Source organism: Rhyacophila brunnea, unplaced genomic scaffold, assembly GCF_057557595.1.
Source record: "Rhyacophila brunnea isolate RB1 unplaced genomic scaffold, BYU_Rbru_1.0 scaffold_10, whole genome shotgun sequence".
Taxonomy (NCBI): Eukaryota; Metazoa; Arthropoda; class Insecta; order Trichoptera; family Rhyacophilidae; genus Rhyacophila; species Rhyacophila brunnea.
In genome coordinates this window covers 38,844,848-38,872,645 of record NW_028232752.1, presented here as the reverse complement: position 1 = coordinate 38,872,645, position 27,798 = coordinate 38,844,848, and the positions used below count along the sequence as shown (strand labels likewise).

At 33.8% G+C, this 27,798-nt stretch overlaps 1 protein-coding gene across 1 annotated transcript; it reads left to right on the top strand.

Annotated features, from left to right (window-relative positions):
* The first annotated feature begins 397 nt into the window (after nucleotides 1-397).
* On the top strand, nucleotides 398-18,266 carry Droj2 (DnaJ heat shock protein family (Hsp40) member A4-like). Its single transcript, XM_085954056.1, has 8 exons — nucleotides 398-510; nucleotides 3,661-3,880; nucleotides 6,189-6,364; nucleotides 8,228-8,452; nucleotides 9,151-9,306; nucleotides 10,501-10,672; nucleotides 11,315-11,442; nucleotides 17,020-18,266. The coding sequence occupies exons 2-8, from the start codon at nucleotides 3,682-3,684 to the stop codon at nucleotides 17,167-17,169; spliced, it is 1,206 nt and encodes a 401-aa protein (XP_085810182.1). The 5' UTR covers nucleotides 398-510; nucleotides 3,661-3,681; the 3' UTR covers nucleotides 17,170-18,266.
* The last annotated feature ends 9,532 nt before the right edge of the window (nucleotides 18,267-27,798 follow it).

The window sequence follows — 27,798 nt, the reverse complement described above, 5'->3', positions numbered from 1 at the left end:
TGCGAGATTGTCGTCGTACCTACATAATAATATATAATTTGAAAAAATATTCAAAAATAATTAATTTTAGTTCTGAAATATTTTGTGGCGCCCCGCAGAAACCCCACACCCCCAGGGGGCAACGACCCATGCCATGAATTTGGGAAGCACTGCTTTAAAACAGCACAATGTATCGAACTTTGTGATATTATTATTACCTAGTAATTTCAGTAAAATAAAAAATGAAGAAAATATTAAAACTTATTGTAGATTGATGAAATTATTATGTAGCGAGAAGGTTTTATTTTATATGATGCTTTTACCTTTAGAACCTCTAAAACAAAATTATTGTCTATGGGTCGGAAGCCGAACGTTCTAGAAATTAACGACCGCTGTTCTTCTGGAAATTCACCTCGTCACTCGTTGCCTTGTTCACGTCAGTTCGCTAGCAGACTTGCTCGATCCTTTTGGCTTCGTCGGTTTTAGTGCTGAAGATACTCTGTCTGCAAATTGTATAATAATATTCACAAGGTTCGTATACATTGTAAAACCATTTAAACTATGCACATTTGTGAAAAATCGCAATATATTTTCCTCAATTTTTTTTAATCTGTCAAACAAATAATACTTGTACCGAAAATACATACTGTCAAGGTTTAGAAATCCATCAGTGTATTATAATACTTCATACGTAATAAACTATTCTAAAAAATAATAAAAGTTGCAGGCGTAAAGATTAATTCTTCGTCTAGTTCTGCTTCTATAGAATAAATTACCAATATTACAATATAGTCAAAAGGCACTTTTTTTTAACCAACCCTTTTGTTTCGTTCGTCATTTCTCATTTTACTTCATGCCACCACGCGTATTTTCTCATCCTTCAATGTAAAATTCATATTTCTACGTTAATATGAATAATGCGCATGTTTTCTTATTCTCATATATAATTTTTCTTATTATGAATTGTTATAATATCCGTGAGTACTTAAAACGAAGGTGTTTGTTCCTAGGAATGCTAATTTAATTTTGCGCAACATACCATTTGCAAATAATGGCAATGGGATATCCGTATTTGTGTAACTGCGAACAATGAAAACAGTTACTTTATTACTACAACAATATTATTAGATAATAATATATAGACTGAACAATACTTTTGCTAATCGGTTGTGCTAAAATAATTATTAATAGTCAACCACATTATAATAATAATATATTCACCTGTCAAAATTGAAGTGAAACTCCAACTTACCTAGGTAGGTACTGATTTCATAAAAATATGTTTTCTCATATTCTTCAGGGATGAAAGAATTTCTTGATACCTACCTAATCATCTACCTGCTACCACATAAAGATTGTCCACATTTATTTATAACAAAATAATATATAATATACCTACAGTAATCCGCCATCCAAAAAACCAGACAACTGTCCAATTAGTGAAAGCGGCGGATTATAGAGCATAGGTAAATACAAAATATGGTAAAAAGTTTAATATACCTATATTAATATAATACCCCCCCACGGTGGCCGCGCGGCCTAAGCGTTGGACTATAACGCCGTGGGTCCCAGGTTCGAATCCTGGGTCTGGCAAGTACACATATTGTTTTTCAATTTGTGGGTGTCAAGGTATGGACCTAACAGGTTGAGCAAGTGGCTGACATCCATTTCTCCTAAAAAACAAAATCTGTCAATACAAACCTCTACTCTGTGGAGGCCCATATGATCCTATTAGGATCGGACATGGTCGAAAGAAGAAAAAAAATAATATAATAATTAAATATTAAACAGTAAATCACTTGACACAACCAGTTGTCCAGTGAGGCAGATATTCTTGAATGGCTTAGGATTCCTAGCTTTCCCTATGACCAAAAGCTTCATTTTGTGTGTCCCGGTTGCATTGGAGCACGACATAATTATTGTGATGTGGTCCTTGGGCACTTTCCTCCCTAGTACATTACTTTCTTCGCGATGAACGTACGGTTTACGAAGGAGAAGGTTTCAAAATAAACCCATCTCATCTGCGTTGTATACTTGTACGCCGCGGACTAGTGAATTTGACAATCTAATACCAGCGAATTATAGAGCTCGATTCTGTCAGGAATCGAACCCGGAGCTCCCTGATGAAAGGCTGGTGCCTTATGCACTGCACCACGAGAGCCGCCCCATTGTTACCCCACCTTTCTCAGTTACCAGGTCGTCTTTCATAAGCCTGATAACCAAGCGAGGTGGGGTAACAAAAATGTAGAATCGGCTTTAAGGAAATACTTTTATTTTTAGAAAAATTCAGAATCAGAAAACAAAGTATCTACAGTTTAAAACATAAATACCTAGTATTGGTAGGAAACAAAGTAAATTACCATTCTCTGCATGTGGGCTGGAGACTTTGAGACTATAAACATTACTGGCTGAGATTAAAATGTCACCTTTCTATTACAATGCGATTGTTTTAATTTGAATTTGAATAAAACATGATTATATTCAAAATTTTCAGTATACTTGTGTATAATATGTAATAAAACAATACTATACATTCATAAGAAATTCTAGTTTCAAGGTTTATCTTAGCAATATCTGTATGTTTGATTTAGTGAATTGCATTGAAAAGCTTTTAGTTTTTGACAGATGCAGATAATAATAATTTTAAGCTTGCTATGGATGAATCTGCATTGTGAAATGATTTACACCTAATTTAATCAATGATCGTAGTAACCGGTTCTTCAGCATCTTTGTATAATATAACAGTGACATTTGACATGATATATTTTTGTATGTTTCAACATACAATGAGTTTTAATTATTGTCCATTCATGTTTTGGTTGATTATCAATAATTCCATAAATTGTGGAAACACTGTGGTGTTACATGCCATTCAGTTAGCCGCTGTAAACATCTGTTATCATAATGTTAAATTTATTTTGAGGTGTACGAACATGTTAACCACAAAACCACGCCTGTATTTAGTATTATTAGATAGAAACACTACTTTGAAATGATACTATTTAAATTGATAATAATGTATGAAGAATCAAGTTTTAGACATGATTGGTCAGGTTCAATATTTTATTCCATTTAGTGATAGTAGCATTGATTTACCATATAGGATACACATTTTCTGACAGTTTGTAAATCATTCATTTTTTGGCGTAGTAAGAACATCTCCACGAGTGCTTTAAAAAAATCAAGAGTATGTATTTTTTGAATCCATTGGCACATTTAATTCAAAACAGCCATTTCCATACCTTGGATCCAAACAAACACTGTCGTGTTTGCTAGTGGTTTTTTCATTTTGTGTTGGTTCATGAGAGTGGGCCCAGCGGGTCGAATGAATATCTAACATTCATTCTAAAAAATCTGTGGAGATCCATCATATAGCTTTGAATCAGCAAAATGTAGCTTCTCATTTTTTACTACTATAAGGAACGTCACTTGCGTACAGTCAATTTTAATTAATAAGGGATTTTTACAAAATAAAATTTTTTCATTCAACGTCTGTATTTAGCTCCAGCAAGCTAAATCTTCAAGCTAAAAAGCTTAAAAGTACCACCAACTGCACACGGAGGAAGTCTCCCAGAGTCTGAATTATGAAAACTTTTTCCCAATCAACCTCCATTCAATATTATGTACAATACATGACTAATATCTAAGAAACAATATTATTAACGAATTCTTTGTTTTCAGCTACCTGTTTAATCGTCCAAGATGGTGAAGGAAACCACATATTACGATGTATTAGGGGTGAAGCCGAATTGTACGCCCGACGAATTGAAGAAGGCTTACAGAAAGTTGGCGTTAAAATATCACCCTGACAAAAACCCTAATGAGGGAGATCGGTTCAAACAAATCTCTCAAGCCTATGAAGTATTATCAAATCCGGAAAAAAAGAAAATTTATGACCAAGGTATGAAACTAATGACGTTGAATAAGAGTAGATAGAAAATCAATACACTGTTTATTTTTACTATTTCGGAGTTCATAACCTCAAATAAAAAAAATATTTTAGAATCTGTTTACAAATGACAATTGATTTACAGCGGTTAGAGACTACAAACCTATTTATGTTTGGAAAACTAAAGCTATATAATACCAGAACACCAGCTATCCACTCCTATACTTAACGGCCCACGTGCTCGTCGTAGGTCAAAATTGAGTTTTTATTGTATTTTCAAACCATGATCCTGGATACTCCTTAAACGTTGTAGAATGTAGATAATCTATTAATATAATTTTGAAGCCTTATTATCCTTTATAGTTATTTTAAACATTTGATGACTGCATAAAGTATTTTTGTTACATAAAATAGTATTCTTTTAAACCTCTCGCTCTAATGTTTTAGAATATAGTCATATTTCGGTACATAACTGTGCAGTGGTGTTAAGATTTTTTACATTTATTAATTTTTAAACGCATTTATAAAACCATTAGTATAATTTATTACGAGATAATTTTTGTAAAATATTCACGATAAAAAATTATATTGATAATCTCTGTGATCCCAAATTTGACAAGAATTAGGCATTTTATTATTCAAAAAATCGGCAAGATCAACACATTTGAAGATGATTCTAAAGATACTTATTATAAGCTATGTCTTTGACCATTCAAGTGTGATAAACATCTTATGAATAATGATTGCTTTATAATAATTATTGACCTAAGAATAAGGTAGTGTTTTTTTGAAATACGCCATTTCTTTTGTCATTCCCCAGTGGTTAAGCTACAACATACGGCCGTAGCAATAAATTGACAAACTATAGACCAGGGTTCTCAACTTGAAACAAGGAAATTGGTACTGCCTTTTCGAAAATGTATACAAAATAACAGTTAATTTGAAAAAAAAGGTTTTCACACAAATTTTGCTTTTAATAAAACAATATACCACCTAATTAGATTCTTTATCGTCATTTTTCATTGCGCACACGAATGTGTCCGCTGCCGCACTTCCGCCCGCGGGCACAGGATTGGAAATCTCTGCTATAGACAACAGTAATAGCTTGCAAGTAGAATATTTAGTGATATTAATTTATTGGTACCTACATATTATTCTAAAATCGTACATTATTTTAAAAAAAATGTAATATTAAATACTTAGTAGGTCATTTTTAAACAGATAGTTAGGTACATTAATAATTATACTTACGTCATTCTACTTTAAACTTTAAGCCACTTGATGTTCACATATTTATAGGTTTGTAGTTTACAACTTTTTTCTGCATATGTTCCACAGATAGGTATATGTGTAAAGCAAAAATTTGCATAGGTGTATTCTTAACATTGTGTAATTAATTCGATATGCCGTCACCAATAATAAAAAATACCTAGGTACCTGTATATCACGTTTTGTAGGTATTGGTTCGAGAATTTGGCCATCTTTGGTACCTATTGTAAATGCATACCAAAAAAGAATTATAATATTAAATAACGATACACATTAATAGTACTGCAATAAAAAATATATATATTGGCACACTGTATAATAATATAGATCTGCATTTGAACAATCATGATAGCTTAAATTAACAATTTAACACCAAACAATATTTCAACACAACACCCAGTAGTTGTCAAAATTAGAGGGCAATATTAAGAACTTCATTTACCTTTCTTTGCATTGTCTTTCTTTTTTTCATAAGTATTTTTGCTGAATACGCTTCCTTCCTCTATTTGGAGAACTTTTTGGCACATTCTTCAATAATTCTGACATTATAACTTGGTAAAAACATGCGACGAAATGGACACGATATTCACTGTTTGAGAGCTAGACCGCCATCTTGCATTACCGCGCAATGCAGAGCGCTCATTGGCTGATGAAGGATTTGGCGGTTATAGGAAAAATTTGCCATCTGGAGATGGCGGATATAGAAAATAAGATACTTTCGAGTTGTTAATCCTAGGGATATAACGTAGTTAGGAACAAAATAAATATACAGGCTGCACTGATTCTTATTCGTGATTGTGGATTTGGCGGGTTTTGGAAATAGACACCTCATATATTCTATAAAAAAATATTTTCAACATTACAACAGCTCATGAGGCCCAATGACAGTAGTGTAGTAGTTGAAATGGAATCGTTGATACCCAGGCTTTGGAGAAAATCGCATACATTTATTTCTATTGTGATCACGTCGGGCACAAATTCACATATAGCTTTTTTTAAATTAATATATGTTTTTATTTTATAATTAGTCTTTATATGTGCAATGGTGCAGGTGGAGAACAAGCACTTAAAGAAGGCGGAGTCGGAGGCAGCGGCTTCAGCAGTCCGATGGATCTGTTTGACATGTTCTTTGGCGGGGGCGGCTTCTCAGGGGCGAGAGGAGGCGGCCGCAAAAGGGGAAAGGACGTCATTCACCAACTCAGTGTCAATCTTGATGAACTATATATGGTAATTTTTATATTCTTATTAATCCCCGCCAGTTGTAGTCGTGGCAACGCTGCAGGGTATCCCGGCATATAGATCAATACAAAACATACATTAAATTGTCATAGCAGATTTATTGAAACCTTAACTCATGATATTATGGCTCTCTTGCTATGCAGATAGATCAGTGGATAGCTAATATGCCAAGTATACAGGCCTGAACATAAAATTTTTAGTGGTACGTAATCGCTCTTAATTACATTTGTAATACAAACCTCCTAGTGGAGGCCCATATGATCCTATTAGAATCGGACATGGTCAAAAGAAAATGAATCCTACACAGCGACAACATATGACAAAATACGTAATAATGAGATGTATAATCCAATTGACATTCATGTTGCATTAAAACTGTTATTTATTTTGTTTTGACTAAGGTGACCTTTGACCATTAAGTGACAATGCTATGAAGGAATTTCACATCCAATTACATACTTCTAGTCGTAAATACTGCATCAATTCTTTCACCCTATTGATTGCTTGTGCAAATTATTTAAAAAACCAAAGCGACATTACATCAATGATATTGAAAAGATTCAACACATTTATCTGTCATTAAGTACTACGATGTTTGTCACTATTTTAACACATAAATCATTTTAGCTTTGTTCTTCCACACGTAGGGATTGTTTTCCAACACGCAGGCGGTTCACACTTATGATTTTGGTGCATTATACAGCATTGTGGATATTTTCACGAAATTTCATTAAATTTTGTTTCAAAAGGGTAAATTTGAAACATGAATAAGAATCCACGTACATCTGTGGAAATTTAATTCCTGGGATGGCCGCGTTGTGTCTCATCATGTATGTAAAAATTACACGAATATTGATCTTTTCATCAATCTGTGCGTAAATTTCAAGCTGATGGAGCAAGTTGTCGGATAGCTATTACATAGTAAGAACAGTTTTCTGACTGCACATTGGTGTAAAAATTAGCGATCGAAATTTGGAGCATAACATTACATCACCTTGTTCATTCCTAAGATGAAAGCCTCAACACATAGAGGTTGTATTAACGGATGATTGTTTTTTACATAAAATTGATCTTTTCCACTCGCTTAACTGATTGCGCCCAAGCACCCATTGCAAAAAAAATGTGGGTTTGCCATGACCCGGAATTCAAACCCGCGACCCACGACATTATAAGCTGGCACATTACCGCTCGACATGGGCATATAGTGGAACAATTCAACCTGGAACATGCGGAGATACGATTTCTTCTAGTGCACAGCTATTAGGTAGGGCAATAATGTGATGATAGTTACGGTTGCTATCGTGCACTGTATGTACATCAAGAATATTGTATTGCTTTCTCTTCCTCGGTTTCCGTCTGAATATGTCCAGTTTTTCTGTCTAAACTATCAAACTTCACTGTAATATGGTAAGTTTATTACATTAAATTTGGTGTGGAAAATGGAAAAAGCGCCACTGAAATTTTAGAACTGTTGAAACTGGCATATGGTGAGGATACTAGGACAAGTGAAAGTATGTTTGAGTGGAATAAGAGATTGTAAAATGGACGAGAAGATATTGTGATGGATGACCATAGAAGCAGACAGAAACAGAACAGTCAAAAGCAACAATGACAGACATGGACCCTGCATAATTATAAAATTGTGACCTTTTGAATGAATCCAAAATTGGTTAGTACATAATAGTTCTAAATGGTTCCCCACCTCTGTGCGGATTGAAGTGGGGAGGGAAGTGAAAAGTACTATAACTTTAAAAAATTATAACAACACGATAGAAATTATTATAAAAGTTATTTATTTTAACGATTCTGTTGATTGTTTTATAATTGAAATCTTTATTTTTCTTGTTTCAGGGTACCGTTAGAAAGTTAGCGCTGCAGAAAAATGTGATATGTGATAAATGCGACGGAAAAGGTGGCAAGAAGGTAGTGTCATGCTCGAGATGCAATGGCACAGGAATGCAGGTGAAGATTCAGCAAGTGGGACCAGGCATGATCCAACAAATACAGACCGTTTGCTCAGACTGCAGGGGCGCTGGGGACATCATCAATCCTAAAGATAGATGCAAAAATTGCCAGGTTTGTTCATTAATCATCATCTTTCTCAAAGTATTATTAGCCCATTCCTGTCTTATGCCAAGTGAGACTCGACATGATTCTATTCCCACCTGATGACCTAATAACAAAATATTAATTGTACATTTGGAGACTCCTTTGTGTGTACAGAGTGATGTAATTCCTGTTTCGATAATAATATGTTCATTTCTTCAAAAGTTATAAATTTAACGATTCTAACGTAACACTTTTTTGGACATAATAAAGTAGTTGTTAATCTAAACCTCGGTAGCACAAAGCTATTGTTTTACATTAAAATATCTGTTCTTCCTTTCACTAAATATTATATGAGATGTCTCTTTCCAAAAATCAATGAGTCCGCATATTATCAAAATCTAGCAAAAAATATGTAAACATTCTATACCTATTTTGTAATTTCACACAAGATCTGATCTTCCAAACCCATCAAAATCATATGAAAAAATATTTCAATAATCCTATGTAATTGATTAATTACTAAGGCTAATTCCCAGTCCCATGGAATTCGTATTAACAAGGTTTTACTGTATATGTTCAAAATATCAAAAAAATATAACTTTAAATCCAGCAATTTATGAATTACAAAAACGTCTATATTAAAGTGTTGTCATATCTGTATAGACACCATAATATTAATTCTTCCTTGGATCATTTACTAAGTATGAAAAAATTGTTATTTGCAGGGTCGAAAAACAATTCGCGATAGGAAAATTCTGGAAGTTCATGTAGATAAAGGAATGACGGATGGACAAAAGATTGTATTCGCTGGTGAAGGAGATCAAGAACCAGATCTTGAACCGGGTGACATCATCATTCTGCTCGATGAGAAAGTTCATGATGTAAGTGTTCCGCCATTATGTACCATTTTTGTATGTTGCAAATATTCTTGGATTCATAAGTGTTATGAATACAACTTTGTTGTTGACAGATTATTGCACTCTAATATACTCTATTTTTTACCATGTTCGATCCTAAGAAAATCATTATGAGCCATGGAGTGAAAGTTGTATTAACACATTTTTGCTTTTATGAGAAATGGATGTTAGTCACTTTTAAGTTATTAGGTCCATACTCTGGGTCTGAACACACATTGAAAAACAACATGAGAATTTGCCAGACCCGAGATTCGAACCTGGGGCCCATGACATTATAAACCTGATGCATAATTGCTCGGCCAGGATGGGTTTTAGTGATTTTCAAACTGTCACAATCAACATTCCCTCTAATTATTCTATTGTGTGTGCGGATCATCAACGCTTCTGAGCAGTGGCGTAACTAGGGTTGGTGTCACCCGTCACCTGGTGCAGTAAATTTACACATCCCCCCCCCCCCACAACACATACAACTTTTCATTAAAAATTATATTTTTAAGGTATTTATTAATTTCAGTGATTTTACAATGTAATCTTATTTGTCTGGTACAAATCTTGCAATCGATTTTTAACTAACTTCCCGACTAGCTAGACATTTCAGTATTATTTCTATCAAGTACAAATTATTTTGATCGTTTAAGCTAGTCAAGTCAAGTTTACATGATTCAACAGAAAATTTAAAAACGTATATAAAAAGTTCTTTTTATCTTGTAATTAGTAAGAACTGTGATGTTTTCACAATAAGGACTACTATGAGACCGTACTGACAATGTTTCTTGCAAGTTGAAACATGTCAAAGGCTAAGAAATGTAGAGGACCTGGCATATAGGTGGTCATTGATGAACACTAAAATACATATCTTCTTTCGATAAAATGGGACGGATATAGTGATTCCGCACAACGTAAAATTTCACTTACGTGCTCGCGTTAGTCGACTTACTTGACCTTCGCCTTCCGAGAAATGAGTCGAAGAATTGTGCATTCGAGCAAAACTAAAATCTGGCAAAGGAAACTTTCTTTTACAATATTTTTGTGTGAGGACTGTGCGGGGGATGAAAACATGTGTGTGGACACATTTTGGTAGGTGTGCGCGCGCACACCTTACAGGGAACTTTGGTCACAATTTGTATTATTTATATTTATTTTTATGTTATCTATTAGGTGTACAAGCGTTCCGGTAATGATCTCATTTTACGGATGACCATTGAACTGGTCGAGGCTCTCTGTGGATTCCAAAAAGTAATCCAAACCCTGGACAGTCGAGACTTAGTTATTACTTCTCTTCCTGGTGAAGTCATTAAACATGGAGACATCAAATGTGTCCTCGGAGAAGGTACGTATTCTTTTCCCATAATAATAACACTAATGGTCAAGTATGGTCAAGTAAAGCAGTCACCTTCATTTCTTGCAATCTCATGTGAAAGAGGAATATCTCAGCGAATTACTATTTATGCATGAGTTCTATGTTATAATGAGATCTATTAGATTAGTTAACTCCATTAATTTCCGATACGTTACAATTGTTCCTAGAATGTACGATTTTACACCTCTTGGAGTATTTTTACTGTTTATAAGTACTAATGATCTATTATGTTTTGACGATTTATTATAATATGCTTATCGAGTGTATTATTATTAAAAAGATAGAGGGTTTTTTTTATTAACGCTTCAACTATTCATAATTTGTTTGTTATATTTTTTATTGTGACCCTTGACTTGATGGGTAGGTATTTGAGTTTTTACCTACTTTATTGTATTAATTTATTATATAAGTTAGAGTTATGAGTGTTCATTGTCAGTGTGTGTTTGCCTTTGGTGAGTATACACAGCGCCTGAAGATGCCGAAAGGTGAAACCCGGGTCGCAAAAAATTACTCAAATGGAATAGTACAAAACTTAAATCAATTAAAATTTAAATTTAAATTCCATCAAGTACCTTCGGTCGATGGTATTAATATGTATGTAATTACTTTCAGGTATGCCCCAGTACAAAAATCCATTTGAAAAGGGTCGTCTCATTGTACAGTTTTTCGTAAATTTCCCTAAAGTTGTGCAGCCTGAAGTAGTACCCGCTTTGGAAAACTGTTTACCAGCCAGACCTGTGGTATGTATATACATAATATTATATTTTTGAACTTTCAAAATTTCATTTGAATACTATAATCAAAATTTGGTGCGTTAGATTTACAATTCTACTGTAAATGTACTGCATCACTGTGAGCAGTGGCGGCTTGACTTCTTTCTAAGTGATGGGGTTTAGCCGTTAATTAATAAATATACATATCTACCTACTTTCTCATATACCTACATTACGTACCAAGCTATACTATGAATTTATTAATGGGGAAATGAGTAATTTTTTAGAATAAATGATATGATCTTCTGAGTCGTTCCTTTTAATCACATCTAAAAAGTGTGCTTAAAAATATTAACTTAATTAATAATAGTAATTATTATAGACTTCATCGGTTTTGAATAACATACAGCGAGCGTTTTTACTTAGGGGTCATTTGATTCGCTCCCCAGTATACGTATACTAACGCTAATGCATTCACATCTTTTGTAGAATGAGATTTGTACTGCGGCGATGGGATGGGACTGAGTGACCACCCCCGGTCAGCGAAAAATAGACGCCATAGCTTTCTTAATTTGTAGATAATTGTCACCGTGAAATATGGCATATTTAATTAAATTAATTATGTTAATACCATGTAATTACCATTATGTCATTACATAATTTACAATCACTGCTTTTTGTATAATCTCCTATATATTATTATCCTAAGAGATTTTGGAAAACGCACTAACAGCTCATTTAAGCTACATTTTATTGTTATTTTTACATCTTCACTTCAAAATGTGCGCTACCGATTCATCTACCGTTTGAATTGACCACATTTCAGAAATTTTCAATGTTTTTACAGGTACGTGACGTTTATATCCGATATTTTCTTACATAAGGTATACGATTCGCCATATTTCATTTAACGTACAGCAGAATGACGTCTTCGTCGCTTAAGACCTTCTTATCCTTTAATTGACAAACGGATTCGATTAATTTTTATTCAAATATCGTAATGTAGGCATTGGCGCACTTTTTTCCGGTGAAAAAACCATAATCCTGGTACAATTCACTACGTATAATATCTTTTGACAGGAGCGTGCGCCACTGTTCGCAATTTCATAGATAACATGATATTCCAAATTTGATTTTTTTAAATACTTCCTTGTGGCTGTTACGCACTATTTTTTTTATTGAATAATTACCTAGGCTACTAAATTCCATAGATCACAATATAGTCATATTAAACTAACAAAGTTGCCATTGCAAACAATGAAAGAAATTAATACGAATTGTTATAGTTATCAAAATGAGTCATATTGTATAATATCTACCTATTTTTATCGTCCCTATCATAATCAATCTTGACCTATCCACTGCTGGATGAAGGCCTCCTCAGCCTTATTCGACTCCTTACTTACACATGAATTGTTATATTTATCAAAATCAGTGATATTATATTATTATCTACCTATCTATATATAATGCCATTATTATCACGAGCCTCAATAAATCCACTGCTGGATGAAGGCCTCTCTACGTTGATTGTATTATTGACAGTATTGAATTTCTAATGTTATTTATCTACATATTCATATCGTCATCATAATCATCATCATCATCAACCAGGATCAATCCACTGCTGGATGAAGAGTTCCGCAACCTGATTCTACTACTATTGGTTTAACGAATTTGTGATATTATACATATTTCTATCCATCTTATCATCATCGACTTGAACCAATCCACTGCTGGATAATGGCCTCCCTAGCACGAATCTACTCCTTTCTGTCATATGAATTGCTGTATTTATCAAAATCGGTGATACTATATTTATCTACATATTCATATTGTCATCATCATCATCATCAACCAGGATCAATCCTCTGCTTAATAAAGACCTCCATAGACTGATTCTACTCCTTTTTGTCATATGAATTTCTGTATTTATCAAAATCGGTTATATTATATTTATCTACATATTCATATCGTCATCATCATCATCACATCGACCTGAACCAATACACTGCTTAATAAAGACCTCCCTAGCCTGATTTTACTCCGTTATGTCATATGAATCCTGTATTTATAAAAATCGGTGATATTATATATTCTATCTGCATATTCATATCATCATCATCATCAACCAGGATTAATCCACTGCTTAATAAAGACCTTCCTAGCCTGATTCTACTCCTTTCTGTCATATGAATTTCTGTATTTATCAAAATCGGTGATATTATATTTATTTACATATTCATATCGTCATCATCATCATCATCGACCTGAACCAATCCACTGCTTAATAAAGACCTCCTTAGCATGATTCTACTCCTTTCTGTGATATGAATTTCTGTATTTATCAAAATCGGTGATATTACATTTATCTACATATTCATATCGTCATCATCATCAACCAGGATCAATCCACTGCTGGATGAAGGGTTCCGCAACCTGATTCTACTACTATATTATACCTATTTCTATCGTCCTTATCATCATTGACCTCCTGGATAATGGCCTCCCAAGCCTGATTCTACTCTTTTCTGTCATTTGAATTGCTGTATTTATCAAAATCGGTGATATTATATTATATCTATTTATATTTCCATTATCATTATGAGCCTGAATCAATCCACTAGTGGATGAAGGCCTCTCTAAGTTGTTTGAATTTCTGTCGGTCATATGAATTGCTATATTTATCAAAATTGCTGATATTATATTTACCCAGTCATAATATCGTCATTATCATCATCAACCAAGATTAATCCACTGCTGGATGAAGGTTATCCCAACCTAATTCTACTCTTCTTGGTCATATAAACTGCAATATTTTTTTAAATTTGTGATTTTATATACCTACCCATTTATTTCGTCATTATCTTCATCAACCTGTATCAATCCACTGCTGGATGAAGGCCTCTTTAAGCTGATTCCACATCTTTAGGTCTTATGAATTCCTATTTTTATCAGATATAATATGTATTGCTTCATTATTTATCAACATTTGTCTCAATATGAATGTCCCGCACCGGGAAACTATATTGTTTAAGGTTAATTTTTAAATCAAAATATGATTTTTAAAATATTATTCTATGGCTCCGAGCATTTATTTTTTATAGACAATGAAACAAAATAATGTTTAAATTTATTTTTTATGCTGCTAACCTTTTTCTATTATGTAAATGGGACCCGAAAGAGATTAACATTCGCGTTATATTGGATCGCTATTTATGATCCGATTGATTTACGATGGTTGAGATGTATAATTATTTATCATATTTAAATGCACATACCTACACATCAGTGGCGAAGGGTGGAGGTAGGCTGTTAAGATCCGCCATAAAGAGTGCACATTAAACTTTTTCAGACATGGATATTTGTTTTCGTTGAAATAAGACTACAATTTACAGATAATGTTGGTTAGTTTTTAAAATTCAATTAAACCCTGAGAAACCAAGCCATAATAGATAATAGTCAAAAAATACATGTATATCTATAAAATATCTAAAATTATGCAATTAAATCATACATAACTTTGAATATTTTATAAATAGAATAATATTTTATATATATTATAGTTTGGTTTAGGCAGGGCTTAATGAATTTAAAAAAAATAACCAAGAATATGTGCAATATGTATTTTTAATCCAACGAAAACAAACAACTATGAATGAAAAAGTGTGCAAAATTTTGTTGTATTGCCAAAATTAGACTAAAACTATTATGGTTTCGTTTAGGCAGGGTTTAGTTGATTTTTAAAAACTAACTAACACCATCTGTAAATTGTAGTCTTAGTTCAATAAAAACAAATACATATGACTAAAAAAGTTTAGTGTGCACTATTTATAGCGAATCTTAACAGCCTACCTCCACCCTTCGCCACTGCTACACATATATTGTATTAAAATTAAAATGACAGTGGTAGCAATCGGCGATTGCCAGCTGTTCTGCTAGGCCTAGCAGCCTGAAATGGTGTCAGACGATATTGAGAAGGCCAGACTCCAGAATAGACTACGCACATGACTCCAAATTTGTATTGGCAGTGACGACATGCAGATCGTAAAACTGACAAATCAGCTAAATTTTCAACTGTCTGACGTGAATGAAAATCCATCCCGAAGGGAAAACTATGGCGCCGTCTATACACGCTTTACAATTATTATATTAAAATCCAACACCAAGTCACTATGACGAAAAGCTGTCTGCAAGACCTAGCGAGACAGACTGGCGAGAGCCAGCTGGCTCAGCTAGTAATAATAAATATCTCTTTATAATTGTGACGGGTTTCGATGGATATAATCAATTAAATCGTTCATTTAATCATGTAATCATAATATTATGAGTATTATGATAATGATAAAAATATCGGACTTGTATTTTCGACATGATAACGATGTGGTGATAGTCCCTACGTACACTTAAGGTAGAGCCGCCCCCGATTGTGAGGCGTAATATTGTTGGTATTACATAGTGGGAAGGGTGCCGAGCATATGATGGAATACTACTTACACAATCAAGAAAGATTTAAAAAAAGAAAAATGAAGGTTGCCGACTTTGAAATTAATAGCCTCAATTCACCATTTATTTATATAAATAGTATGTTGGAGTATTCAATGAAGAATGGGAAATTCATCCTTTTGCGGGAATGGAATACACATTCACATTAACTATTCAACTATATTGCTTAGAGTATTGATATATCCCACTTGCGTGAGATGAGTTTAGTTCAAGTGGATGTTATTTTATAAATACATACTTGAAATAGGGTCTACTTAGCTCATTCAGTGAACTTCCATGTTCTTTTGTGTGATGTTTCTGTTTACTCATCTAATTACCCTTCTTTTGTATGAATATTGTTAATACCACTCCATATGAATCTGTTTGCGATGTATACCGTATGTCATGTTGTGAAGTATGTAAAATAAATAAATTTGAATTTAATACGTCACTTGACCAGAATATTTTATGCACAATTCTCCCAAATTTGCTTTTTTATTTTGCTTATATATTATTGAATTTGCGATAAAAAAAACTGTAATGGTAATTTTTGTAAAAACTACCATCGCATACTATCATTACCTATTTCAATAGTTTGGATTAACGAAATGATAGAGCTCACACAACTTGGTAATGCCTCAATTACATTGAGCTTCTTTACGAGCTGTTTATTGGCGAATTTAAAAGCGGGCGTTTCTCGGTAGAGTGTTTACAACCTGCTTATTAGCTTATTCGATGATTACACTGGGCGACTTTACAGGCAGATTGTAAATTCGCCAATAAACAGCTCATAAAGAAGCTCAATGTAATTGAGGCTTAAAACAGTGCAGCTATGTCGAATAATTTTACATCATAATAAATTGATTAAAAATCCTGATCGTACTCAGTCTGAACCGGATTCTGTATGCTTGACTTTCTTTTGTAGTTTTTTTCTATTTTGATGGCGATGCCAAACGTTACTAATTCCCAACTTGTATGTTCGCATTAGGGCGATACATATACATGAGTACATTCTCATCCAACTCTCATGCCATGCATTTGAAGTAGTACTTCTAGCTCATGTCAATCCGCAACTTTCGCCAGTGAATTTGTTACCAATGTCACATGTCTACTTTCCAGATTGCGATTCCTGACACCTTTGAAGAATGCATGCTGATCGACATGAACCCTGAAAAAGAATCCCAGCGCCGTCAGCGGAACGCTTATGACGAGGATGAAGAGGGCGGAGGCGGTCCAGGTGTCAACACCGTTCAATGTGCGACTAGTTAAAATAAATTAATTATATTGAATTTCTGCAGATCCTGTCATCCCTATTGGCACTGTGGTTTATTGGCAACTTTTACGGTTTCAGTTATATAAAAATACCTATTGATTTTGTCAGTGGCAAAGACTGCTAGTTAAATGGAGGTGAACGGTTATAACAAATGAAAAGAATAACAGAAGACACTCGGACGCTGATCGTTGTTATAATATATTTACGTATAGTAGGCGTAATATGGTAACGTGTGCCTATTTGTTTTATTATATTCGGCTTAGAGTGAAGCCACACGGGGCCGCATTTCGATTTGCAGCACCGTGTGGTTTAACCTTCACCCGATGATTTCAAAATAAACTGAATGTTTTTCAAACATTACTCTATGTTTATACCGATACCAGTATCTAAACTTTTTCTTTCAATGACATCCCTACTTACTTTACTTTACCATAGTTTTATTTGTGCAAAATTATTCTCATATTTAAATTATTTCAATCTTAAATCAGTCCAGGTTAGCATTAAATAAATATAATATTGAGTCTTTGCCACTGATTTGGTAACCTGTACTCTGCACGCTGTCTCTTGAGACATTAAATCAAAATTAAATGGTGTCAGTTCATTTTTTAACTGGGCCTATACTTAAATTATGTTTTCGTTAGCTAATATCACTTTATTAGTTGAAAGCTATTAAAACGATTACCTCATTTAACATCATAGATTTAAAGTAGGTTTGTTTGTCGCACATACATACTTATTATGTTAAATTTCAATACGCCACATTCCTTTACAAATACTTACTTTCATCCAACGGAATGATACATACAAAATGAATTCAAAATATAGGTGGGTATGTACTTCTCTTGTTTTTGTATAAATTATGATAAATCTAATATTGTGGTCTAACATTAATTTATGTATAATTTGGACCATCCATTATTATGTATTATTAATTTGTATAGACACATCGACCTACAATAATAAATATTGTTCAATGTATTTATATTATAATATTCCGTTATGGATACTCAAATGCATTCTGTTATATTATACTGTATAATTCCCCAAATTAAATTTATGCTATCATAAATAAAAAAAGTAATATTGATTTAGGCATCTGTGTTTTGTAACTAACCTTGAACATAAACTCCATTTTATTAACGATTAAATAACCATCAAATAATATTTTCTAAGGTGAATAGTTGACTAATTCTTTGATTTTTTTCGAATTTTTTTTTTTAATTTGTAGTCATTAGTTAATTTGTTAAATGTTATGCATTAGGTTTAACTTGAGGGTAGAGCGTTCATATTTACTCGTGTAATGCCATGTGGGAAATCAGATAACCTTCGCATTAAAGTGTACACTGCAATAATTGAAATAACAAGTAAATAAAAAATAAGTAAACAATAAAATAAAACAGTTTAACATGAGACAACATTTTTTTTAACGAAAATGTTATAAAAATTGTAGAACCGTCTTTTGTGAAAAAAGTACAGTTTTAAATATACCTTTTCAAATCCTAAAATATCTGTATAAATCGACAGAAAAAAATCATATCAAATTTATTTATTTTACAAAAAATGAACATAACAAATTATAAATTCAAAGCGTTCACGACATGACATAAAATAAGTGTTAATAATTTTTAAAAATAAAAATACAGAGAATAAGTAATAAAATAAGTAACAAAATAAAAGTAGATGGAAGCACTGAGTGAATTTTGATAGACCCTATCTTAAAAACTTATAAAACAACGTCTACCTAAATTCACCCTCACGTAAGTGGAATATATCAATATCCGAAGCGATTTCATTAAACATGGTTACTGCCCTCCCAATTGGCATTACTAATGGCAGGTTAGTTCTGCACCGTGGGAGAACAAACAACAGATGCCCTCGATTCCTAAGGTAATTATCAGAGACACACAAGCCAACACCACCAAGAATGGCAGAATTCACATTTACGCCGCGTATAAGTCTGAAAAAATATGTAGCTAAATAAAGATCCCTTCTAAATTTTAAGCTACAGTATGTAAGCATCCCTGAGAGAAAATCAGTCGGATAGAGCCACGGATAATATCCATAAAGCCGAAAGTAAAGGAGTCTTAAAAATTTCTTTTGGACTCCACCATAAGGCCGTACTTCAACTGATGCGGGCCCCATACGATAGACCCACTCTTAAGTCTGCTTCTAACTAAGGAGTTATAGAGAATTTTGAGAGAAACAGAAATGTCAACATTTGTATTCAGGTAATGGTGACATAAAAGGAAAAGTAGTTAATCAAGGTTTTTGAAAATGTCATTAAAATTAATGTAATAGTTATTCCATCAAAGATTTTCAACAAATTGAGATGGATAGAGCTTTTCTTATTTTCTAAAACAAAATCATTGAAGCAAACACTATTATTACTTACTGACAACGTTCCCTCTAATTTTTATATTGTGTGTGCGGATCATCAATGCATCTGAGCAGTGTCACATTTGAAATAAATCACATCCACCTTTTTGACATTTTTAGGAGATAAGTTTTCTATAATTAATAAGTATAATTTTACTATATAATATGTAACTGCAAACAATCGTATTGTTCACTTGAATTGTTTGTTACATACACTGAACACACCTGTAATTATTACTAAAATCTGGCAAATCTGAGGACTGTGCGGGGATGAAAACATGTGTGCGGACACATTTTGGTAGGTGTGCGCGCGCACACCTTAGAAAGAACATTCATTGCTTACTGAATGTCTGATTACACCAGCAGAATCGCAGATTCACATGAGCAATTATCAACTTTAAACAGCAATTACATGGAATAATTCAGCTACGCGACGAGCGAGCTTGACACTTGATTTGATTGGTTTATAACATAACGCTCAGTTGCTAATATGAACGATTATAAGTGAAGCAACAAATGAAATTTGGACAAGTTATGAGTTGCTGATTGTATTAACTAGGATATTAATTTTCTTTTGTATTATTATTGTCTATTAAAATAATGAATAGTCAGGTAGCCTTCATTATGCAAACGTCAAATTTGTGTTATGTCAAACACAAGACAGGGCATGCTTATGCGGTCACACTTGAAAGCTTAAGGTTAATTCGGATATTTTCATACATTCTCCGTAATCTTCGACATAATCGTGCCCAGAAAATAGGAATTGTTCTAATTCGGTCATGACTCAAAAGTGACTTCACAATCGGAGCGATCGTGGTAGACGGTTGACTTTGAGAATCTTCCAATATAATTTGAGCTTAGTGATTCCAAAAATTATTTTTCTAATATATAATCTATAATAGGTATATGGCCGGTTCAGGTAAGAAATATTTTTTATACTAAAAACTTTAATAAGAAATTCTCTTATTACCAATAATTTTGATAAATGAAGCCATGTATTCTGAAGGACATCCTCCATAAGTCACCATACGCCAGTGGCGAGGGATGGAGGCAGGCGGCTGTTAAGATTCAACAAAAATAGTGCACACTAAACTTTGTCAGTCATACTTATTTGTTTTCATTGAATTGAAAATACAATTGCAGATGGTGATAGTTAGTTTTCAAAATTCACTTAAACCCCACCTAACCAAACCATAATACATGCAGGGACGGCTCTAGTAAAGGAGCAAAGTGTGCAGTGCACTCCCATCATAGATTAAATACAAATATATAATATAAAACCCCCATGTATTCAGAAAAATGCGATATCGAAAACTTATGCGAAATCACTCATTTTAAATTCCGCGCGTTTTCGAACAATGGTAACGCAAGCGCTTCAACACTTCGCCTCAGTCACCCATACACAAATGTCGAAAAAACAATGTCGATGAGACACGACCAATACACACGTAATAATTCCATCGATGTGACACGCCAGGAGCATTATTCGAAGTGTTCCTTGAATTTACGCACATTTATAGCGGACAACCACAACGACAAAAGAAATGAAGCTTGTAGAATCAAAATCACCAAAGTTATATAAGACTACATGAGTCTTCGTTGGAAACGATGTTTTTCATCTTTTTTTCATTTCAAGTACAGTGTACCGGTCGAAAGCACACACACATAAACTAGTCATGTGGACTTTTATACACAAACCTCACTAACCAATATGAATATTCCTACATATAACTCAGGCGACGCGTCGAGGTACAGTTGGAAGCCTAATTATTATAATGAAATGACGAACTTCATGTCGATGCATATTGTGTCAAAAATATAATCATATTCACGACTGTTAGTTTGGTTGATATAGTCTATGGGTTGATCGTTTGACAGTTGGGTTTATAATATAGATTTAATAGTATTTACAATGAGTACCGTGTATTCAGTTGCATATATTAAAGACAATCGTCACGATTTTTCCAAACGAATTGATATTAAAGTGGCAGGCCGTCCTTTGCCATCTATAAATTTAATTCAAAAGTGTACAGTGAAAACGAAGATTGTTAATCGGAAATTTAATGTGCAAATGTACTCAAAAACACAATGGCTTTGCGGATGTAATATTCTTGATACCCTATTTTACTATACGGTACCGGTCGAAAGCACACACACATAAACTAGTCATGTGGACTTTTATACACAAACCTCACTAACCAATATGAATATTCCTACATATAACTCAGGCGACGCGTCGAGGTACAGTTGGAAGCCTAATTATTATAATGAAATGACGAACTTCATGTCGATGCATATTGTGTCAAAAATATAATCATATTCACGACTGTTAGTTTGGTTGATATAGTCTATGGGTTGATCGTTTGACAGTTGGGTTTATAATATAGATTTAATAGTATTTACAATGAGTACCGTGTATTCAGTTGCATATATTAAAGACAATCGTCACGATTTTTCCAAACGAATTGATATTAAAGTGGCAGGCCGTCCTTTGCCATCTATAAATTTAATTCAAAAGTGTACAGTGAAAACGAAGATTGTTAATCGGAAATTTAATGTGCAAATGTACTCAAAAACACAATGGCTTTGCGGATGTAATATTCTTAATACCCTATTTTGTTTTCCGTGTCTGTTGTTCGGCGGAGATGTTAACTGGACGGTCCATGGGATTCAAGACTTGGTCCACCTGTCAGTAAATATCAAAAAACACAGTGGTTCAGAAAAACATATTTTAAATGAAATGCAACTTGCAGTCTTGGGAGAAATAGATATACGTTCACAATTGGATGCAGGGTACCGTTTATCTGTGAAACAATTTAACGAACGTGTCGACAAAAATCGTTATATTTTATCCAGATTGATTGACTGTGTGAAGTTCTGTGGTGCATTTGAATTAGCTCTTAGAGGACATGATGAATCTGCAGATTCAAATAATCCAGGTGTTTACCGAGGGCTTATTGACTTTGTCTCGGAAATTGACATAGCCATGAAACAGCATTTTGAGAGCAATAGTGTTTTTAAGGGTACATCAAAAACGATTCAAAATGACATTTTAGATTCGATTCTAGAGGTGTGCCGTAACGAAATTAAAAATGAAATATCACAAAGCAAGTTTGTAGCTATACAAGCAGATGAAACAACGGACGTATCTACTACAGAACAACTTGTTTTGGTCATAAGGTATGAACTACGCGGACAGATCCATGAACGATTCTGGAAATTTATGACGCCGAAAAACCACACTGCGGCAGGTATTGCATCTGAAATTTTGAAAGAACTAGAACTTCTCGACATTAAACAAGCACAACTAATTGGCCAGAGTTATGACGCCGCATCCGTGATGAGTGGCCGATTAGGTGGTGTACAGGCTTTGATAAAAGCTTCGTATCCACACGCACACTTCATACATTGTTATGCACATCAATTGAATTTGATAATGGAAAGAAGTGTTTCAGCTAACACCATAGTCCGAAACTTTTTTGCTAATTTACGAGCGTTTCCAATTTTTTTTTCGAGGTCTGCGAAGCAAACTGATATCTTGAAAGAAATAGTTCATAGAAAAATACCAGCAGCACCAACAACGAGGTGGAATTTTAATATAAGAACAGTTACTGTTGTCCATACTTATCGAGATCAGTTAAAAGAGTGCATGGAACACATTTTAGAATCTGAAAATTTAGACGCCGATACCATTAATCAAGCTGGAATGTTGTTACGGTATTTAAACGAAGACAATTTTAACTATTGGTTAGATTTCTTTGCCAAAATTATGCCAAACTGTGATATACTTTTTAAACAACTTCAATCGAGGTCAAAGGACGTGTTGGAGATAAATATGGACATTGAACACTTTACGCGTGCTATACAATGTATTCGTCAAAATAATCATATGTCACAAATTCAACCATCGAAAAAACGTCGTCCCAATGATTTACCTCATTCTGTGATATGCAATGAAGTACCTATGCGACATTATAGTGAACCAAGCGAAAGATCGTTTCGAATATAAAGGTCATTTAGTAATAGCCAAATTGTTTTTTAGTGAAAAGTTCCGGGATTATCATACAAATTTTCCAACTACAGATTTTAATACGGTAACATCATTATACGACATTATTGACAAATTTAAACTTAAAAATGAACTAATAGTCTTATACAGTAGAGAAGATTTCTACGTTACTGATGGAGCATTGTCGATACTTCAACTTTTCACTAATAATAATTTACTGGAAGTATTTAGTGAAAGTGTTACCCTATTAAAAATAATGTGTACAATTCCGATGACTTCAGTGGAAAGTGAGCGTTGTTTCTCAACTTTAAAGAGAGTTAAGTCATTTTTGAGAAATACCATGTCTCAAGGCAGGCTAAATGCTCTTGCGATGCTAAGTATAGAAAAACAATTGATATCGTCAATACCGGACTTTAATATTCGTGTTATTGACGTGTTTTCAAAATCCAAGGATCGGAGGATGGACTTCTTGCATAAATAGGTGAGTCTTTTTTGCACTCCCTCATATTCTTGTCACCGGCCGCCACTGAATACATGGTTAGGCATACTATGGGCGGTCCGACAAAAATAGTGCATACTTTTTCAGTCATACTTATTTGTTTTCTTTGAATTAATACGTGTCACAGATAGTATTAGATAGTTATTTTAAATTCATTTACCCATACCTATGCAAAACCATATATCGATTTACTCGATAAAAAATATTATTTTATAAATAAATGAATATTTTTTGTCTATTATCTATTATGGCTTAGATCAGGCAGAGTTTAATTGAATTTTAAGAACAGAACTAACAAACACTATCTACACATTGTAGCCTTAGTTTAATGTAAACCAATGCGTTTCACTGACAAGCACAGCTTAATGTGCTCTCTTCATTTTGGATCTTAACAGCCTACCTCCATCCTTCGCCACTAGTTCCAGGATAGGTTATCACCCTTTCTGTGGAGTGGATAGATAACTCCCACTTCTCAAATCAGTTGGAACCAAAGATTTTGAATAAAAAATAGAGCTTTTCTTATTTTCTATAACAAAGAAATTGAGCAAAACACTATTATTGGTTGCTAAAGGGGTCATAGCGGCTCTTATGGTGCAGTGCGTGATGCGCTGACCTTTCATCGAGAGCTCCTGGTTCAACCCGGTGAGAACACAATATATTTATGTGATTTTCTCAAAGCCTGAGTGTTGGCGATTGTTTCATTTCTATTACTAAATACATACCTGCCATAGGGGTTCTAGGTCTGTTCTAATGTTTGTATTTTTATAGACCTCTAACATAGAGTGAGATTGAAGAGATTGTAACCGAGTTCCCTGAGAACTCTTCAGGAAGACATGTCTAATGACAACGATACCATTGATCCTGACTGGAAAATTTGTATTACATATTATGTTAGTATTGATGAGGATGTTTTGCTAGAAGAAAGCATAGTGCAATGGGTTGACAATTATGTGGTTCATATTTTATTAACGTACTGTGGAATCAAACCCAATTCCCCCACATCCTAAAGCTGGCCTCACATGGATGAAACCGATAGTAAGAAGTAAATAATAAAAGTGTAGCCAACCGAGTATTGTAAAGACATGCAATAAAAATATGGGAGGGTTGTTTTTCATTATCTTGTAATGTACCTACGCCATACAAATAAAAGATGATACAGTACTCTCAGTAATCCGCCACCCCAAAAACCAGACAAGTGTCCAATTAGTGAAAGCGGCGGATTATAGTGCATGCATACAAAATATGGTAAAATTAAAACAGGTTTGAGAAATTTGTAATAGCAAATTACGGTTTTGTTTATAATTAAAATCAAGTAGGTATTAACTAAATATTAAACAGTAAATCACTTGACACAACCAGTTGTTCAGTGAGGCAGATATTCTTGAATGGCTTAGGATTCCTGGCTTTCCCAATGACCAAAAGCTTCATTTTGTGTCCCGATTACATTGGAGCATGGCATAATTGTGATGCCGTCCTTGGGCACTTTCTTTCCAGTACATTACTTTTTTCGCGATGAACGTACGTTTTACGAAGGAGAAGTTTCCAAAAATAAACCCGTCTCTGCGTTGTATACTTGTACGCGGCGGACTACTGAATTTGATAATCGAATACCGGCGATTTATAGAGCTTGTCTTTGTGCTTTCAACTAGTAAAAATAATGGCGGATTATAGTAGTTGTCGGATAATCGAGTGGCGGATTACTGAGAGTGTACTGTACTCGCGAATTTTGTATCATAACGTCGCTAATTTTCGACAAACACGTATCCCATATATTTCATAAAAGAAAATTTATTTTTGAATTAAAAACAGAACAAAGTTGTTATTTACCTCTCCTGAAAAGTTGTGTTTTTTGAGATACATGTTTGTAGAAAATTAATTACGATAAGCTAAATACTTTATTAGTATGCAAGTATGCAAAGCACCATAATAGTAAGGAATATTTGTTGGAATTCTGAAGTGAAGTGGCCATTTTTTTATTTACCAAGATCAAGCACGTACTGACAAGTTCAACCACTCCACCTATAAAGTGACACCATATTGTATTAAAAGCATGATAAAGGCAATCCACTGTAAATGCTATGCAAATTTCAAGAAGACTAACGGGAAAAAATAAAAGGTTCCTTTCTGCCCAGAATGTGGAACCTTTTCAAACAGAGTAGACTATTTAGTTCCAAACATAATTTGTAAAGATTAGAGAATATTCTTTAAAAATAAATATATTCCATAAACATTTTGAACTATTTTAATTGGATATAACTTATTTACATACAAAAAAAATTACCTCAGTCCCCATATGAGAACACATACTTTTCTATATTATTTAATGTTGAAAAAAATATTTTCGCCTTTCATCCACTAAGCAAAAAGAAAGTCATGATAAAAATATTTTTCGGATTTCATAATTTTGTCCCTGAAAGGGTTAATTGTTATTAACCTGGATCAATCCAATGCTGAATGAAGGCCTCCTGATTCTAATTCTGTCGGTAGTATGAATAGCGCACATGCGCTGCTTATTGGCCATCAGCGTTTGCCAGCTGCTTCTCTAATATCTATAACTTTACAATACCCTCGAAATTGCAAGATTCTACCGCAGGGGTAGCCAACCTTTTGCATACCATGCGCCAATTTTTTTCACAGACGAGTTCAGATGCGCCATACAACTCGAACACCTTTTCTGCCTTACGTTCACAGTTAGGGTTGGAAAATAGGGATAGGGGTAGGATCTGTTTCGCTTAGGGGAGGAAAAGGAATAACTCAATTAAATTAAGGTATGCTAGTTCAAAAAACACATGTTTATTGGAGCACCAATCTACAATATTCAGAAATGATCTCTTGGACTGATGGTGCTACAGCTGCCGGAGATTCTCATTTGGTGAAGATGACTCTGGACCACAGTTATTGGATGTGATGAGAGAGAGAGCTCTAAGCGGGATGGAGCACAGAGCTTTTGGATTTCGCTAGTCTTTCAATGTTTGGTGTTTAATTTGTTACTAAGAGCAGCAGAGAATTCTTCAAATTTGAATTCGTGACCATGTTTTGCTTTTAATCAGCACTCAGGTGTTGAAAATATCAAAATGGATTCAGTTATGGTGCTTACTTCAGAAGAATAAGTAGGCGCAAAGATGCAATGCGCCACTTGTAATCATCCTATACACCACAGTTTGGCCACCACTCTTCTACCGCATTTGAAGAACAAAATAACTGGAAACACAGTGGTGCACTTAGTGACAGAGGCCTGATTTTGAGGCCCCCTGTGATAAAAAAACGAGCAAACAAATTTTAATTTTCCCTAAGTAAATTAATGCGTTCAAACTGTTTGTATAAATATAAAGTATGCAACCTTTAATATAAGTATATAAATTCTTCCACTAATAAAGCAGATTACAGTATAAGCGCTGTAGGCGAAATAATTCATGCCCATATAATCTACTATCAAATAATATGTATATAGGGATTGCAATACCGGTTTTAAAAATCCAAAATACCGGAATTTTCGGTAGAATCCACACTCATTTACGTTTTTGAAAATGAATTTAATGTTATTTTTTCATTACTTTGAACTGTATTGCTTATTAAATTGAGTATATAAGTTATGTACTGCTAAAATGAAAATATATTAATATTATTTCGAAATAGAAAACATCTGTGACAAATTTTCATATAATTATTGGTGACTGTACAAGCTTGTTGGATTGAAGAAAATTTTCCTGCAGCCGCACTTATTTGCCCTGTGAAAATTAC

Excerpts from the sequence above, each read along its gene's own strand:
- Droj2 (XM_085954056.1), top strand. The coding sequence starts at position 3,682 with ATGGTGAAGGAAACCACATATTACGATGTATTAGGGGTGAAGCCGAAT. Across the intron at positions 6,365-8,227 it reads ATCTTGATGAACTATATATG|GGTACCGTTAGAAAGTTAGC; the intron begins GTAATTTTTATA and ends TTCTTGTTTCAG. Across the intron at positions 10,673-11,314 it reads CAAATGTGTCCTCGGAGAAG|GTATGCCCCAGTACAAAAAT; the intron begins GTACGTATTCTT and ends AATTACTTTCAG.